General features: G+C 38.1%; 3 protein-coding genes across 3 annotated transcripts in view; 2 read left to right on the top strand and 1 right to left on the bottom strand.

Annotated features, from left to right (window-relative positions):
• The window catches only part of LOC107738760 (tetratricopeptide repeat protein 23-like), a 27,282-nt gene extending 25,102 nt beyond the window's left edge, over positions 1–2,180 (top strand). The window contains exons 10-12 of the mRNA XM_016550604.1: positions 1,375–1,457; positions 1,616–1,670; positions 2,085–2,180. Of these exons, the coding sequence (XP_016406090.1) occupies positions 1,375–1,457; positions 1,616–1,670; positions 2,085–2,180 (234 nt within the window). The remainder of the gene's footprint in view (positions 1–1,374; positions 1,458–1,615; positions 1,671–2,084) is intronic.
• Positions 2,181–3,332: 1,152 nt separating this feature from the next.
• Positions 3,333–12,249, bottom strand: LOC107738686 (synemin-like). The gene is made up of 4 exons (XM_016550476.1): positions 11,306–12,249; positions 9,539–9,663; positions 7,724–7,794; positions 3,333–5,774 (listed from the first exon to the last, which is right to left on the bottom strand). The coding sequence occupies exons 1-4, from the start codon at positions 12,101–12,103 to the stop codon at positions 3,583–3,585; spliced, it is 3,186 nt and encodes a 1,061-aa protein (XP_016405962.1). The 5' UTR covers positions 12,104–12,249; the 3' UTR covers positions 3,333–3,582.
• Positions 12,250–12,518: 269 nt separating this feature from the next.
• On the top strand, positions 12,519–16,655 carry LOC107738683 (pyroglutamyl-peptidase 1-like protein). The gene is made up of 4 exons (XM_016550474.1): positions 12,519–12,575; positions 13,372–13,488; positions 13,667–13,893; positions 14,064–16,655. Exons 1-4 carry the CDS (start codon positions 12,519–12,521, stop codon positions 14,281–14,283), a joined length of 621 nt encoding a protein of 206 aa, XP_016405960.1. The 3' UTR covers positions 14,284–16,655.
• Positions 16,656–18,278: the final 1,623 nt, after the last annotated feature.

The following is an 18,278-nucleotide window of genomic DNA, read 5'->3' as shown; positions in this document are numbered from 1 at the left end:
TAGATTAATCATTTTTGATGTTACAAAGGTAATTTAGTCAGAAGCAGTGAGCACTTGTATTTTTCTTTGACAGCATTAGATTTATTATTAGTTTGCTTTCACTTTAAGAACGAAGCACGGATTTAATATACTGATACACATGCCGTTTCTTTCTCAACTGTTTACGTTAAGACATATGCCTAATTTACTAGGATTACTAGGATATTCGTCAAAACGCGCATTTTGAAGTAATTGTGTCTGTATTTATTCGTCCAAAAGCGGAAAAAGCGGAAGAGAGCTCAATTTAGTATTCGCGCGGTGTACGTTAGACGCATAGACTGTATGGTTAGACGTGGCTGACTGTGTGCTTGCACTTCAGATGTGTGCGCAGAAAAGTTCTCACACAGCGCTCGACTGTTCCGCCAACAATCCCGAGCGTCTTTTATGCTCACCTTGTGCTTTCGGTATATTATATTATATTAATTATATTATATTTTATACAACAGTTCACTCCGCTTGTTCTAGCCGGGTCTATGTTTTTTTTTTTATTATTCACTGAGCTAATCGTATAGTACGTTATAAGAAGAAGCGTCTAGCTTCGCAGTCTCTCTCTCTCTCATTTGGATGCACGTATTGCCGCATTGTTTCTCTCTTATAACCTCATTATTTCTCACTAATAACCTAACTGAAGCAGCTCATGCCCTTGATACGAATTCTAAAAGTGATGTATGTTTAACTGTCAACTTGAGCTTTGAATGTGTTTTGCAGTGCTGTGGAAATATATTATATTATATTAATTATATTATATTTTATACAACAGTTCACTCCGCTTGTTCTAGCCGGGTCTATGTTTTTTTTTTTATTATTCACTGAGCTAATTGTTGAGTACGTTAGTTAATATAAGAAGAAACGTCTAGCTTCGCGGTCTCTCTCTCTCTCATTTGGATGCACGTCTTGCCGCATTGTTTCTCTCTTATAACCTCATTATTTCTCACTAATAACCTAACTGAAGCAGCACATGCCCTTGATACGAATTCTAAAAGTGACGCATGTTTAACTGTCAACTTGAGCTTTGACTCCGTGGCGGAAGGAAGTAGTTCCGCACAAAAGAGGGTTTTATTAGGCACTCCGTTGTTTCTTGATTAATTACACACGTTCCGTCGAACTGTTGTATAAACGCAATATCACTCTCGTAATCGAGCGATACCGGCTCTATATCAGCGGCTGTGATTGCCTCCGGCACTCGGCATACATACATACACATACATACACATATATATGTATGCATGTATATAAATATATACATGTATATATTCATTATTATTATTTCAAATCATTTTAGGTGGAGTTTAACATGTAAATGTTTTGCCGACCGCCCGTATCTGTCTGTTTCAGTGTCTGGATATTCAGAATATTCTATATGGTCCTCAGCACAAGAAAACCAAATCCACACAAAGAACCGTGGACATGCTGTCTCAGTGAGTTCCAGTCACACTATAGCAGGAAGTCACAGTGCACTCTAAAAATGTGCTTTCAGTGCAGTACACTGACATTTCACTTGAATGTACCATGTTAGTGAGAGTGAATATTATTTATAGATGAGGCATTTAATGCTTTTATGGTCTTTTTTTTTTAGGTCACCAGAGGTCGGTGAGAGACAAAAGGAAAGCCGTCTTGAAACAAGGCCAAGAGCTTGTAACACTCTAAAGAGAAAGGAAAAAATGAAATCGCATCATATGACCCCTTTAAGGCTGAAATAGCCCTTCAACAAGGACAAACCAGAAATGTGTTTTATTTGTCTTATGCTGGATAAAATTTCGCAAAGTCACTTAAATGTGAAAAATCATATTGTGAGCATCAATGAAAATGAATTTAAAAAAACTCACAAAATAAATTAGATTAAGCACCACTGGTTATTAATTTTTAGGTGTTATAAGGTTAAGAAAGTTAAATAAAATTTATCCAAACTTGTTTAAAACTCCTGGGATCACTGTGTTAACATTATATTGAGGATCTCATTTTTAGATTACCATAATAGTTCAGGATAATAAAGATATGAAACGCTAAATGAAATTGAAATGATGTTACATGCTTCCTCATTCTAGATTACACTCTTTTTTATCCCCATCACTGTTAATAGGCACAGAACAGTCACCATTGCAGCATCTGATGACGTTAACATGAATATCTGTTCAAGATAATAGAAAAATAGATGAAAAAGCACATGCTTACACTTTAAATCTTCAGACTAAAGCTGTTACACTATTTTACCTGGAGGTGTCAATGGCAGAGTATGAATCCTAAAAATAGACTCTCATTAGACACCCCCCTTTAGTGAAGCTGAATCCTCATTCTGCGTAATAGGTTGTGTCACAGACTTAATGGCACCGAATAGCTATTCTGGAAGCACTTACACTCTTCTGTGTAAGCTGCCTAGCACTTATTTTTAATGTGAGATTTCTACGATCACACTCCTCCCTCTCCCACTGTCTCTGTACAGTACTAGAGCAATGAAAAATGTGTTGTCCTGGAAGAGCGGGATAGCTAGATTAGTCCTCGCTGGTTTAATGTCATTTAAGGATTAAGAGATCTCTGGGAGACAGGAAGGACAGTCTAGTGATTTCGCCTTCAGTAGAGCAATACAGTGACTGTGGCCAAATGTAGACCACTATATAAACTGATTTCATGGGTGTGACCAAAAATATTCAAATGTGTTACTGAAAATATCTGTGATACTATGAATAAAGTTTTGAATAACTCACAAATAAATGGCCAATTAAAGAGAGCACTACTCTACAATTTCTGCATACTATTGTAAATGTCTCCATCTATTCATTCTTTAATATGATATATCATAAAAAGGCCTTTATAACATGCCAATCTTGCTTTTGCAGTGCTGTGGAAAGTAGAACAAATTGTATCAACAATGTATATTTTTTAAGAGGATTGCTACTTGAGTTGAAAAGAAAACAATGTATTTAACTTTTTCTGTGCTTAGATAAAGCTGCACTATATGAAAATGAAGTAAAACAAAATGTCCAGATAGTTAATACAAAAATATACTTCAAGATCAAACAAAAACAGTATTAAAATGATTAGCTTTAGCTTTGTTAACACTTTAGCTACTGAATGTCAGATACACTGCTATTTAAACGTTTGGGGTTTTTGAAAGAAGTCATTTATGCTCACCATAGCTGCATTTATTTGGTTTAAAATGACAGTAAAACAGTAATATTAATAATTTTTTCAGTTTCAAATGACTGTTTAAGTATATTTTGAGTATATTTTAAAATGTAATTTATTCCTGTGAATAAAAAAAATCTATGCTAAATTTTCAGCAGCCGTTACTCGGGTCTTCAGTGTCACATCATCCTTCAGAATCATTTATTTAAAACTTTACTGTCACTTTGGATCGATTAATGCATAATTTCGGAATAATTTTAATGTTCCTGACCCCAAACTTTTGAACAGTAGTGTATAGTCATGATGGACCATGGATTTTGGATTATGGTTTACAACACCTTATTTCATTTGTCCAATTCATAACTAATTATGTGATTGACATGATATTTTGTGTAATTTCAATGTTATTTCATTATGATATCACTCTTTGGGGCTTTCGAGATAAACAGTTGCGATTCTTTTCTCATGACAGACCTTCAAGTGGGGGTCAATCATCTGGGTTTGTGGGAACTCAGTAGCACCGCCACCTCTTTGTACTTCGACAGCTCCTCCGCTTGCTGATGCAGAAGAGCTGTTGTTCACGTCCATCTGAAAAGTGAAGGATTTCTCACTAGGACCCAGCTTGATGTGTTTTTCTGTCTTGCCTGCCTCATCAGTTGAGCTCCATTGTTGGATCTCTTCGTCGCCGGTCATCCACGGCATTCCCTCCATTTGAATCTCCTCTTGGGAAATTTTCATGGTGTATCCTACACCAGCTCCTCCGCCGATAGCCTGCTGAAGCTTTGGGTGGGATGAGCTTAGTGCTGCCATTATCTGCTCTTCAGACAGATCATCTCCTTCTCCTTCCAGCAACCCAGACTCCTCCAATGTCTGGGAAACATTAAGCTCTGCCACAATGGTCATGGTTCCGTTGTCTGTAACTTGTTCTACCTTTTTAATGTCCACAGAGACATTTTCTGGAGTCTCCCTACCTTTCGTAAAAAAGGCAAGCTCTTCCTTGAGGGCTCCAGATACACTGTCTTGGATTTGCTCTAATGCTCCTCTAAACTGCTGTTCAGGGTCTAGTGAGTCCTTCCTCAGGATCCTCACTATGGACTGTTGCAGTGTGGGAGAGACATGCACCTCCTCTTCAATTATGCAGTCTTGGATATTGTCTCTCAAAAACGAGTGTTCGTATTCAGGTGATTCTCTGTAACTGTGACCTTCAGCAGTGGGATGTTTGGGGTCGTCTTCCTGGTAATATCTTTCATCAGACAGATCATCGACGACTCCATAATGGCTATAAGACATAAACCTCCCACCCTCCTCAGACTCTGACATATTGTCTTCAGGAGTGGAGACGAAGTACTCTTGTGAGTCTTGGCCATGCGAGAAGTAGGGTAAGCTTTCATCTCTGGTAACTTCCCGAACCTGTACAGAGCCACTGTTTCCATATTGTGAGGCTTCAGCAGAACCACTCTCGGGTTTCATGGTCTTAGGGTTACTCTCTAGCTCCTCAATTTGGAAGAACATTGATGAGGGATCAATATTTGGTTGTTTAGACTTAATCTCCACAGTCTCCTCTATTTCAATTTCACCTTCCTCATCAGACTCCACCGGTTCCTCGATTATCTCCACATTCACTAACCTATTTTCCAAATTCTCACCTTGCAGGCCAAGACTCAGCAGGTTTTCGATCATGGTTCCTGTTGGGGTTCCTTTGATGTTCTCCAGGGTGACTTTCGTGACTCCCATGCTGAGAAGTTCCTCCGAGGCAGAATCTTCAGACAGGTCCACTTCCTCCTCGACTTTAGATTGTAAGAAAATCTGAGTCTTGGTGGTTCCATCCTCTTGCTCTGTTTTCTCCACATGATATGTGACTTTTGAGTCAGGGGATGAGCTGACCTTAGCATCTAAACCAGCTGGTTTCATGACCTGCTGAATGATTTCCTTCATAGAAACTGCATCTAAAACTTTTTCCTCACCTACAAACACCTTATGCCCTACATTTTCAGACTCTTTCTCATCTTTAGCTATTGATTCTTTCACATCCCTTCTTTCTTCTTCCATTGTTACCTTGGATTTTTCTTTATCTTGTTTGGCATCCATTCCCTTTGCTTTTGGTTCAACATCTTTCTGGCTTTTTTCTTCAGTGGTGGTCTTGCTCAAGCTCGCAGGAGGTGATATCACTTTCACTGGCTTTGGTTTCTCTATTTTTGAGGCTGTAGAGCTCTGTGCACTTTCGATTCTAGAGTGGGTATGATCAAGTGAGCCCTTTGAAGAGGGCTGTGAAATCTCTTTTCTCATAATTCTCTGATCTGTCTCCTCTCTTTTTATCTCAACAGAAGAGACTCCAGGTTTTGGGGTACTGGAAGCAGCTGCCTGCACTGCTTTGGTGAAGGAAATCATGTCCCTTCTTGAAGCAGGACTTTGCTGGGCACGATTTGATACACTGATAGGCACGATCCTGGAGGGTTCGTAAGAATGAAACTGACTTGATGTAGATGAGGTTCTCAGGCTGGAAGTTGGTTCCATATATTTAACATCTGTAAAGGCTTTTTTTCTTATATCTGGTCGACTTGCCGAATTGACGGACACTCTTGGAGTGTAAGGATGGGCCGGCATTTTTATATCTACAGATACAAACAACAGACAGTAGATAGATTAAAATTAGGATGCTAAACATTTTACTTTCTAACAGTGTTTCCCCTAGGTTTACGGCTTTGGGGGTAGGGGGGATTTCATTTTTTTTTTCCGTTTTAATTTTTCTGGACTCCTTTTTAATAGTTAAATTAAATTTTATTAATCAAAAAGCATGTCTAATTAATTAAAATCATGAAACTTAAAACAGTTTAACATCAATTTATTAAAAGTTTAACAAAAATTACATGTTTAGGGCCCAAAAATGTTTTATTTTTTCCAACCTTATGTTTTATTGTTACCAAATTCTGTGTTTTAGCATGTCTAATTATTTGAAAGCATAAAAACAAGTTTCATTTATTCTTACAATAGCCTTATGATTTTTTCCCCTCAGAAATTCTGTGTTATGTATTTACATTTTTAAGGCATAAAACATTCATTTATCTTTTAATTAATGAAAATTAAACATTGTATTTTTTGGAAAATAAAGGGGATTTAATATTACAATTAACACATTGAAGAAATATTGTATGATTATTCCTTAAAAATAAGGTTTTAATAATTTTAGTAGTAGTAGTAGCCTATTATGTACATTCTACTGAACAATAGTAGGCTAATATATTTCTGCTGCAATGTCTTCAAGTTAAACTGAACTTTTATTTTAACGGGTTGCCGGGAATACCTTTACATTTCTGTGTGTATATGATATGAGGATAGTTTTACTGAAATGAAACGGTCAAATGCTCATGAAGTGACTCTCAGGGCAGTTCTGGAGATGTATTCATTAACACAGAGACACGCAGAATTCATATTTAAATAGTCGTTTTGTGACTTAATATTTACAAATACTAGTGGGAGTGTGCTCACTTGTGTGTGCGCATCGGGGTGGAGTACAGTATATATACAGTACAATATACAGAGAGCGCAACTACTTTGTTTGGCCTTCCAAAAGAGGACACAACTAGAAATCAGTGGTTAAGTCGCATTTACAACTCTGTTCCGGAACAGTTCAACCCAAATATTCGAGTGTGTGCAGTGCATTTAACGGAGGACTGTTTCCTACATGGTTTTATGTTTACGTGGCGTGATACGCAACGCAACGCGTAAAAAGACAGCCATTATAAAGTCATTATAATCAGTAATTATGTCCCCACTGGATGCAACAAATGCCTCGTTTGTAATGTGTTTTATTGGTTTTGTCTCATCGCGTCGGGACACGGCATCACAGTATGGTAAGGGGCGTAATATTTCAGTCACAAGCTTGAGGTATTCGGCCAATCACAACACAGTAGATACTAGCTGGCCAATCAGAAAGGTGGGGCATAGAGGAGAAACAATAATGTACAGTATGTGGAAAATAATATGTCTTTTGAACCTTAAACCGCATAAACACATTGCATTAGACCAAATACACAATATAATGTTCTTATTAATTAACTTGACCTTCAAGGGGGGGCGGGCCGAAAATAAAATGCGAAAATAAAATGCGCACAGGCATTTACAAGCTATTTAAAAGCGAATAAAAGTGAGGAAAACAGGGAAAACTCTAACGAACTCCCTCACCGTCACAACCCTACTGGAGTAGCGTGCTTTTCTTTGGGGGTGGGAGGGCAGACATCACGTTGCCTGTTACGTACGTTTGGGCTGCCTTGTTGAGCACAGTGGCACTGAGAACATTATATTTCACACACTTTAAGCTCTTTTATTTTTCCAGATGTAATAGGATTAGTCCAACGAATTGTTCCATTTGTAATGTGTACCGAACCGAAAGCCTCGTACCGAACGGTTCAATACGAATATGTGTATCGTTACACCCCTAATAAATTCATAATTATTTAATGTTTGAATTGTGGAATAATTTAAATAATGGTAATTCACAGATTTATTAAAATTTCAGTGTTGTTAAAAGCATTATTTCATGCTGAATGACACAAGTAAATACCTATTATTCTTTCTCTTGAATGCTGAGTAGACCAAGTTTGAGCATGTCTTCCTTCTTCTTCCAAGAGTGCCCTAATGAACATGACAATTCCAAAGGTTAAATAGGCATATTTAAGGTCAGTCTAATTACAGTAAGCAGAACATTCAGTATCATGAACAAAACCTCAGTACTTCTTTTTCACCTCTTTTGAGACTGCTGACTACCTCCATGCTCTGCCATGACCACACAACATGTCAACAACACTGAGGGCAACCAGAAAACCTACCAAGCCCATGGACCTTTCCCTAAGCAGAAACACAGTTAAGATCACTACTAACACTCTAATCTCCACTATTTTGTTTAATTGGTTAAACAGGTCCTTGAGCGCTTTAAACCTACCCTGACGATGCTTTTACATGAAAAATACGTTGGAGAACCAAATGGAAGCAAACTTTGAGGAACTACAGGCAGTATCCCTGTGAAGGTCCCCTGTGATTCCTCTGAAAGACTGAACTAAAAATAACTGCCACAATGGACCCTGTCTGTTTTCATTATGGCTCGCGATGTGCAGTTTTAAACAGACGACTGGAAAGACACTTCTGTGTTTCAGTAGTATCCAAAACACTGCAACAAACAGACCATCTTCAGGCAAGAGACCAACCTAACTTTTGACTCTAAGAATAAATGATGTTTGACAAATGACATATTACATATGCATATACTACATGCAATGGTGGATCTGCTACACATATTATGAAGTGGGGTTACATAAATAAGTAGCGGGTAAGACAACACAAAAATAGTTTAATCAAGATTTGTAATCTACTGTTGTGTGGCTTTATTTAATAACTCCACATGCTAATCTTTCATGTGCATTAGCTAATGCATCAGACAGCTTTACAATAGAATGAAAATCATAAATCAGCTTCAATGTTAAATGTACAGTGATTAAATCATAAAAACAGAGGCGTTAACCACTCTAACAAGGAAAGAGGGGTGGGGCTGTATGCAGACTTGCCAAATGGGCGGGCATTAGTCGCTCTGTTGCTGCAGTGACTAAAAATACATCTACGAGGCTCATGTTGGGGGTGTAAGGCTGTCAAACTTCACTACACATTTCTCTAAACAGACAACAGTCCAATGCGTATATTCACATTAGTGCATGGAGAAAGTTTTAGACACCCAACATGTTTTTAGAATAGCAGAATAAGGCGCTGTTCACTCATGCTTTTTTTGCATTTACAAATGTGTGACATGGGAAGTGGAATGGAAGATCTTTTAACTTAAGCGCCATGTCATGCATGAGTTGCTGCACAAGATCACTCACAGCACAGTGGTCAAAGATGTCCATCTAGCACGTTTTGATAGAAATACATCAGAAAATCAGCGCAGTGGAATGTAAAAAAAAAAAAAAGTTCTGCGTGAACAACCCCTAACAATGAAATATAAACATAAGACATTTTAATAGCTTTCAAAGACCCCTGCACTAGTCCTTAGAGCTGTCATGCCAGCCAAAGTCCATGAAGCAGAAGTAATTTTGGTATTAATATTTAATGTCACCAAGAGAATGTGGGAGGAGACTCATTTTAAGGGCACAGAAACAGGTCATTCATCCCTACGCTATATCAGATCATAGACAGTACTTTAACAAATATGAGTTTGAGGGATCTTTCAAAACTGGATGGATAGTAGAAGAACTCTGGAATCAATGAACGTGTTTGAATTATAAGAAAAATAAAAAATTATTGTGCTGATGTGGACTATATTCAAGCCTTGAAGGCACTACATGATCATTTAGGGAGAAGCAGCATTTAATTGATTTTGTGGAAGTTCTACCTGTATGCAGCCACTTCCAGTGCAAGGCCCATCTTGACCTGTAAGAGATCCTGATGGTCCTTCAGCTTCTCTGAGATGGTGTTAGACAGCATTCTGCGCTCATACTCCAGTTCTTCAATGATAGCCTGCAGGACAAGAAGTTAGATAGACTATTTTCTCTTTTACACACACAGTTCAATTGAAGATAAAAGACTAGTGTTTCTTCTAAAGGAATCTCATAAGTGATTAGAAAGCCATTGGTAAATTTAAGTTTAATTGATCTTTCAAACTCAGTTATGCCTTTTCAATAATGCACTATACCATTTATGAGCACACACCAATAATGAGTAGTATGCCATTTAACCTATGAAACCTATTTTTATCCCATCACTATCTTTCAGAAGGGTGTCCACTTGCATCTTATTGATCCAAAGTATATATTTGGGGGCTACTCTTTGTGTAATGCACCTGTTTGAAAGCTCTTCCAACATCACCCCCTGATGAAACCTTATTATTTATTTAAAGAGACAGGTGTTTTAATGACCGAAGGGTTATCTGCTTTAAAGTTAATTCACAAATCAAATACACAATATGCTAAATTCCTTTAAATTCTCCTTTCACTCCAATGGCTCCACACCCTCCACAACATACTTGTGATCTCAAGGGGTGGCATAAATATCATCACCTCTTTTAAATATTAGCTACGTTTGCCCTGCGTATTAGTATTACATAGCAATTAAATCTTTTGACTTGAATAATTGTATCAGTAAATGTTCATCTGTTATTGTTTTGGAGTCCAAATATTTGGCACTCAATAGCCTAGTTGCAGTAATATGTTAAGACTGACATCCTCCATGCAGCCCATTCAATTTAGCCCACAGTGGCACAACACTTTACTGATGCTTGCACTTTGCTTCAGCAACTGCTTATTTGTCACTCTCCCTGGAGAGAGGCAATATCATGAGATAAACCATTAATGCTCAATTTTTCCAAAGCACATTGAGCTAGAGATGATAAACATGGATATTGGCAGTGCGGAAGTGCTCCTCACTCCTCACACAAGATCCTAAGGGGCCCATTGAAAGAACAGGTGTTGGGATAATGTTCATTTAATTTGATGACTGCTTGGTTTCCACTATATGTGTGTTTTGTAATCTTTTATTTTACTCTTGGAAGAATTGTGTGGTGTGATGTGATATATCCTCAAAGTCCCCTTTGCAAAGACTGTTTTCTCGATTCTGACCTATCATATCACATATAAAAATAAAAAATTAACAACAAATGCTCAGTGTCTGTAAGTCAGAAAGATTAACCTTCAGACATGTTACTTTTTATATAACAGTTTAACAATATTATATTTTCATCATATTTATGAAAATGTTTTCGAAAAATATATTAAATCTATATTTAAAAAAAATGTATTTGATCATTTTTTACCTCTAATGTGGGCCAGTTTACCAGTTTATGGGACATTTTATGTTTAAAACGACGTACTTTTTACTTTTACGTTAATTTCATCTATGTAATAGCCTAGGTATCAACAAAAACATAGGATTTGTGCCATTAATGTTTTTTAAAAAGTCACGGGACACCAGTGTGTATATTATGTGCCATGCCTTGCTGCTGTCACTAGTACTGAGCACAGTGGGTGTGGCGCTCTTTTTGGAGGAGCATTCTACATCCTTACGCAATCACTGTTTTCACCAAAAAGGATGCCAGGAAATCTGTGGCAATGTGGTTTTTAGCTTTTTATTAATACAGGACCTTGTGTTTGGCCTTGATACCCACCTGATACTTGCAGATTTCAGCTCTTAAATGTTCTTGCATGTTCATGAGCTGCTCCTCAAGGTTCAACTGCACGTTGGTTTGTTTCTCAATCTCGTCACGCAGCCTCTTGAACTGTGATGCATATTCCCTCTTTTCCCTCTGAATGTCGTCCAGCCTCGCTTGGTCTGCTTTTATAGACTCTTCGATTTCCTCTACCTTCAGGCGGTACATGTCCAAAGTCCCCTGCCAGCTTTCAGTGAAGTTGGCCGCATACTCCTGCACCTCTTCCATCGTAACTGCTGGAGGTGCGTGATACGTTTGAGTCACAACGCGTACAGCTCGGGAGTGCACCTGGTCCCTCAGGTGGGCGATTTCCTTTCTATGGGCATCTTCCAAAAACTTATATTCGTTTTCAAGCTCAATGAGGCGATCTTCCAAAGCACTGTTGGTCTTAAAAGCATTATGGAGGTGCCTCTCGCAGCCTTTCAGCTCCGTGTCGACGCCTTTGCTCACCGAAGCCTCCTCTGAACGCATCGCTTGAAGCATCTGAAGTTCATTGCGCAGCTTCTGTCGCTCCATCTCTGCTCTGCATTTCTCGAAAGATAAACGCTCCACCAGTCTCCTCATTTCCCGTAGCTCGGACATGTGTTTGTTTTCCCATTCTCCAGACCTGTTTTTTTGGATTGAATTAATTTCGCTTATCAAGCTGGTATTTTCTTGTTCCAACTGTTTTGCGCGCATTAGGTACTGGCTGAGTCTTTGGTTGAGCTCCTGCAGTTGGAGCTTCTCGCTCTCAAACGGTTCCCTCATTCGAAACATTTTCCTTTGTAATTGTGTGAATCTAATAGCTTTGTTTTACGCTTAAATGTGCTAAGTTTATCAGTTATTTCGTTGTCATCAGTATTCTGCGTCGGTGAGAAGCGCAGGGCGGAGGCAGAGTCGAACAAGTGCGGAGGATTTGAGCTGATCCCATGTCCCGTTAGCGAGTCCTACTGTGGTGACTGTTGAGCTTATGAATATTAATTTGCTGAAACAAATATGCGCGAGGCAGTTGAATATTAATTAGGTTATGTGACTGGACGCCCCGGGAAGTTTGCTTAACAAAGTCAGCTCGCTGTAATTAATATTCATGAATCAGTCCTTCGCCATAGTTGGTTGTACAAACTCCGTCCCGTCTAGTGAGATAGGAAGGAGTGCGTCTTTACTCTATGATAGGATATGAGATGGCTCTCCCATGTGGAGAAAAATGGACAATGCACTCCCTCTTGTACAAGCCTCAGTTGCGCAAAGTGTCACGCTCGGTAACAGCCATATACAGGACATTTAAAATATATAATATTACAGTTGTATGAATTGCGTTACGTTCATCTTCAGTTATAAAAAGGTGGTAAACCGTTGAGTTTAAATATAATAAAGCCTCATCTCGATGGACAATTCTCGCGAAATTGTAGTTTTAACAGGTAGGTGGATTATTCTGGGTTGGTACGTCGAGCCAAAGTTGCGTTGCAGTTGCAATGGTTTCGCTGTGCAACCCGTGCAGTTTATATTTAAAAAAGCGTCGCCTTAATCGTATGTTACTTTATGTCACACCACACGTGGATAATTAATTTATCTGTTTTACTAGGTTTTGGTCCTTTCCGACAATATGTTGTGAATCCAAGTTGGGAGGCAGCTAAGGTAGGCCTACATCAAAGCCATTTTTGATAAGCAGGTGTTGGTCGTGTCTAGAGACCATTTTAAAATAAATTATTATTGATTTCTAAAGTGTTTGGGCAATCTGACCAAATTATAGGAGTAAACAACCAATTCCAATCACGTATTTTTTAAAATTTCTTAAACTAAAACAAAAGGCACAATTTGTAACTATATCTAATTGTGCATTTTGTGTTTACTTTTTGTATCTCACGTTTTAACAGAATGCTATTTTAAAGGTTGAACAGTTACTGTAAAAATACAAATAACATTTGAAACTGATGTACATGGTATAAACTCGTATAAATGTGCTTACAATACAGCGACTGTAAAGTCATTATAACTTCTCGTCAGTCAGATGGACGCACTATGGCCACACTTTGTTGTTTAAACAGGGTTTGAAGATGGCAGGACTTGGATTGGGCATAGAGGTCCATATTAAGGAGATTCCTGTCAGTTATGCAAAATCCCAACAAGTCATTGATGATATCTGGCAGACGATGACTCCAAAGGTAACTTTAAACAGGTAAACTAATATATACACACAGACCAGCTGCCGAGGAGGAACACTTCATCACAGAGGAGAGATTACAAGATGCTTTGTTAAATATTCTGAGATTATATGTCTTAACACTGAAGGTATTTTGATACAAAAGAGTGATAGAGACTTTTTCTCTTTGTGATGGGCAGGTTGTTATCCATTTGGGCATAGCTCCAGGAGCCAAAGGCATCACACTGGAGCAAACAGGGAAGAACCACTGCTACAAAGACAGGGATGTGAGTGGTCTGTGCCCTGATCGTCACTGCTGCATTGAGGGAGGACCAGAACGACTGGACTCCATCATAGACATGAGGTCCCTTAGCAAGCATTTAAAAAGTATGGGGCTTGATGTCATCTACTCTAGGGACGCTGGGAGGTAATGAGACTAACATCGAAAATATTGTCTATAAAGGATAATTGTGTTAAAGTCTTGTAAATTAATTCAACAAAGTATTAAGTGTGCTACTTTTATTTGTGAATACTGTTGTTGAGTTAACAAATGTTGAAATGGCATGTATACACTAACAGTAAGTTTACAACTTGCAGGTACCTGTGTGATTTTGTATACTACTATTCGCTGTACCGTGGGCAGGGAAAGGCTGCGCTGATCCATGTGCCAGCCTCAGGCAGCGTGGCAAGCTCAGAGAGACTGGTACCACAACTCCAGACCGTCATCCAGGCTGTGTTACGCCAGCTGGACCGCCGTGCACACACAACCTCAGGACAGGTAGAAAACAATAAAGAAAACATCCTCCACAAAACATAATCCTATCACCGTTTACATAGCGGAAATGCAATAAGTGACACTCGACACAGGCCTTCAGACTCATTCATTTTTTAATTCAAAATTTAAGAAAAAAAGAAAATACATGAAAATTCTTCAGATATACATTAAGCCAATGGCATGTAAAAAGTCTACCATCTCAACTGGTGGTGAGGAGAAAACTGAAAAACAGGAGGCCTTAGATACATAACTTACAAGAAGGCGAGAGTACCAGCCAAGCCGTTTCACCATCAGTTTCTACCAAGCAATGCAGTGACACAGAGATTTTTATTTTTCCTAATTTTTCGTTTCTTTTTTTGTGAAAGGAAAATAAAAAGTGTTATTAAACTCTTTTCAGTACAGTAGATCAAGGCCCCTTTTGAAATTTGTCGGAATGCCAAGCAAAAACAACAGTGCCTGGGAAATGATGTCTGTGAAACCTCAAGCTCATTATTGCAATTAAAATGCATACATGCATCTTTTCTAAACCTGAGGTTTTGCATTATGAAGAAATAGAATAAAGTAATAATAGTTCTTATGATAGTTGAGGAAAAAAAATCTTTCAGTCAATCTACCTTCAGGTTTGCAGAGAACTTGCATTGCAACATAAGCTATTTCTACTGTAAACTTGTCTCTTTTTATTTTAAATTCTAGTCATGTTCTCTCTCTCTGTGTCATGACTACCCGTAATCTACTGGACATCGCTGTCCTATTTGTGTCTGTGTATATGTGTGTTTCTGTAGATCTGTAACCTACTGGTAACTAAGGAACCTTGGCAGCATTCAATGAAAACTGACATTCACTTTGCAACAGGCCAATGCTTTTGTCCATATTCATTACAGAAAGAAAAAAAGAAACAGAAATAAATAGTGATATCTATTATTTTCCCATTATAAACACATCAAAATCTTAATCACTACATCTACATGTGATACACTCCCACCCATATACATACGCAACAATACAAGCACAAGGGCTTTTATAGAATGGTTATTTCGATCATCTTGTTGTACCACACAGAATAATATTCTTTTCAAACAATGTGCCTCTCAGCAACCCGACCAGGTCTTTTCCTACAAGCGCCCTTGTTTCCAACCCCTGGAGTTCAAAAGATCCAAAATATTAAAGTCAAAGAACATTTTTAAGTGCCATGAAACAGAAGGACCAGGGGCTGTAAGGAATCCACTCTGTAATTCTCGGAATCCACTTTGCATTTTAATCGTCTGACCCATTGTGGTTTTTTAATGGTTATTTAGAGAGAGAAAGCATGTTGCTGAGATCCACCGCCTACCCAATGCCATTGGAAAGACTATTTGTAGTCTCTGTAAAGCAGCATGTTGTCAGCAGCAGTAGAAAAGAGAGGCAAAACGACAGCCCTTTCTCTCTCTAGAGAATGATGTCGATGAATACGGTGACAACAATTGGCCCTTTCTATATACTCACTAGACACGTGGAGTGCATCTGACCAAACAAATCAGCTGGAATGTTTTTCCAGGTAGGTTTATGAGAAGGGAAAAAAAATCCACTGGTTTGTTGTAAGAAAGTGTTACAAAATCCACATTATGCATTCAACTGTTAGATGCTTTGGCCAAAAGGTTAAAAAAAATTATCTGATTGTAAAAAAAAAACCAGTGGTATTTATAAACTAGGTGAAGTTATCAGTGTGCATTAAAGTCACCTTCAATTATAGGCTACTGAAAAAAGTAGGAGACCTAACATTTTTGTGCAGAAGCACAGTGTGCCTGAGAAGGGCATGCTGGGAAACAGGATGTCCAGTGCTATGATCTCTGTCGATGCTGCAGATGAGTTACTGAATAAGATCATGTAAGCTAATGAAATTTAATGGGAAAAAAATCATGTACAGTTTTTCTTGTTGGCTTAACTGTGATGTTATGTTAATTACATGAATTACACTTCATGTGACTTTTCTTGCTGCAACTGTTTTGATTTGCCAGAATTTGCATTCTTGACTTGCTCTCCTAAACCTTTACGAACAGTTTCATCTATTAGATGGTGGATAAGGAGAGATCACTGAAAAAGAATATTAAATACAGAGGAAAAACACTGATAGCAACTACGTTTTATCTGTGGTCCATCATGTTGAAACCTTCTGGTGAATTAGGCATTTTAATATGATTATTTAAAAAGTACTGCAGCTTGATTGAAAGCAGTGGGATTTTTGTGTTGCTGGGCATGTGATAAGGGATGCAAGAGACACGCCATTAGGAATCCCATAGGCATGTAAGCTCACACCATGACTTCCTCTCTCTCTATTCCTGGGAGCTCGTGCTTTGTGGTGCTTATTAAAGAGTTGTTTTTTTTTTTTAAATCAGAGACAAGACAGAGGATGATAATGTGTCCTCTACAGAAAAAAAGTGAGATGTATTTTATAATTTCATCACTTACACATTTAAAATAAAAGAGAATGAGGTAGATAGATGCTGAAGGAAATGAAAAAAGAAAGTCCCCCAGTCATGACATCATGCATGTAGAATTCAGACTTTATACTAAATCTTAAGGGCATTTGTACAGTGATTTCAACTGGTATCACCAAAAAAAAAAAGAAAGAAAAGAAATAAATACCCCTTCAAAGGGGGGAAATAACCTTCTAAGACAGGATAAACAAGTCCTGGGTAACGTTCCCAAATGCACATGGAGAAATCCTTCAAAATGAAACTTTTTAAAGCCAACTAGCCAGGGAAACCTACAGTTTTATTTAGCATTCTTTGAGCAAACCGATCACGTTTCTGAATTTGAACCGGTTCTTATTTGTTTGGTTACAGATGGCGTATTTCATCAGGAAGGTTAGTGTTCGTTGCATGGATTTATAAAGTCGACGTGGGTTGTGCGTGACACTAAAGCAGAGATTATGAACGTATTTTGTTTGGAGGCATTACAGGCTGGTTGGGGTATGTGAGACAAATTAAGACAACCCAATTAGCCCTGTTAGTTGCTATTCAGTTACATGGATGGGTTCTAAAAATAGTCTATGAGGGTAAAGAAACGTCAATGAAACCTTCTATGACTATGCCTGGCAGGAGGCATGAGCACAGACACTGAGATACTGTACGGTTTACTACACTGTAAGGAGAGGCCGGCAACCTAAAAAAGCAGAGGAGGAATCAACTATGATGCGAATGTCTGGAGAACAAAACCATAACATTAACCTGAGATTGAGCTGCACCACATGAGCAGGTACAATGGTAGACAACTGTATCAAGGGTGCCTAAAGTTCACATGCAGAGCTAAAAAGTTTGTAGTAACTAATAATAATAATAATATAGTTAGAAAACACAAGGCAATGGACATGTGGCAATGCAGACAACCTCTTAGGGAGAAAAAAAATAAAAATAAATTGCTATTCTTTTTTTTGTATGTATTTATTTATTTATTTTTTTGCAAGAAGAATATAAAGCATAAGAAAATGGACTGTAGTGGAGATATCATAAAATATTAAACCTAAAGGATTTCTTTTACACACACATATATATGTGTATCAGAACTGTAAAAAAGTTATCAAAAGTGACTCAAACCAATGATGTGTGTAAATGATCTTGTGGTCTAACATAGAACTGTAAGACCCTTCTTAGAATCATATGAATTGTACAGAGAGACTAATGACTAGTCTAAAAAAAAATACCTGCTGTGTACAATGCCTCAAGTCATCTCACAAAACAGATGTCAAAACAGATGAAGCCCCTGTATTCAGTTTGCTTCACGATCAAGCCGATCCCTTATAATTCATACCCGCCTCTCCGCAGCGCACCAATCTCTTCACCTTCGCGATTAGCGACGCGCTCTTTTCTTTCGACTTGAGACATCGCTCTCACAGAGGCTCAGATGTTTATTTATAAATGAAACTAATAAAATAATAAAAAGACAAAAACAATTGAAATGAAAATTGAAAAAAGCTCATTCAAAATGATAAGACATTATAACCCACATAAATCATAAGTATCAACACGTCAGCATTGTGGTGGTAACAGAAGTAAGCTCTT

The sequence above is a fragment of the Sinocyclocheilus rhinocerous genome, unplaced genomic scaffold, assembly GCF_001515625.1.
Source record: "Sinocyclocheilus rhinocerous isolate Xijiao unplaced genomic scaffold, SAMN03320098_v1.1 scaffold1938, whole genome shotgun sequence".
Classification (NCBI taxonomy): Eukaryota; Metazoa; Chordata; class Actinopteri; order Cypriniformes; family Cyprinidae; genus Sinocyclocheilus; species Sinocyclocheilus rhinocerous.
Note: the sequence above shows the minus strand (reverse complement) of the source record. Positions and strands in the feature narration are given on the sequence as shown.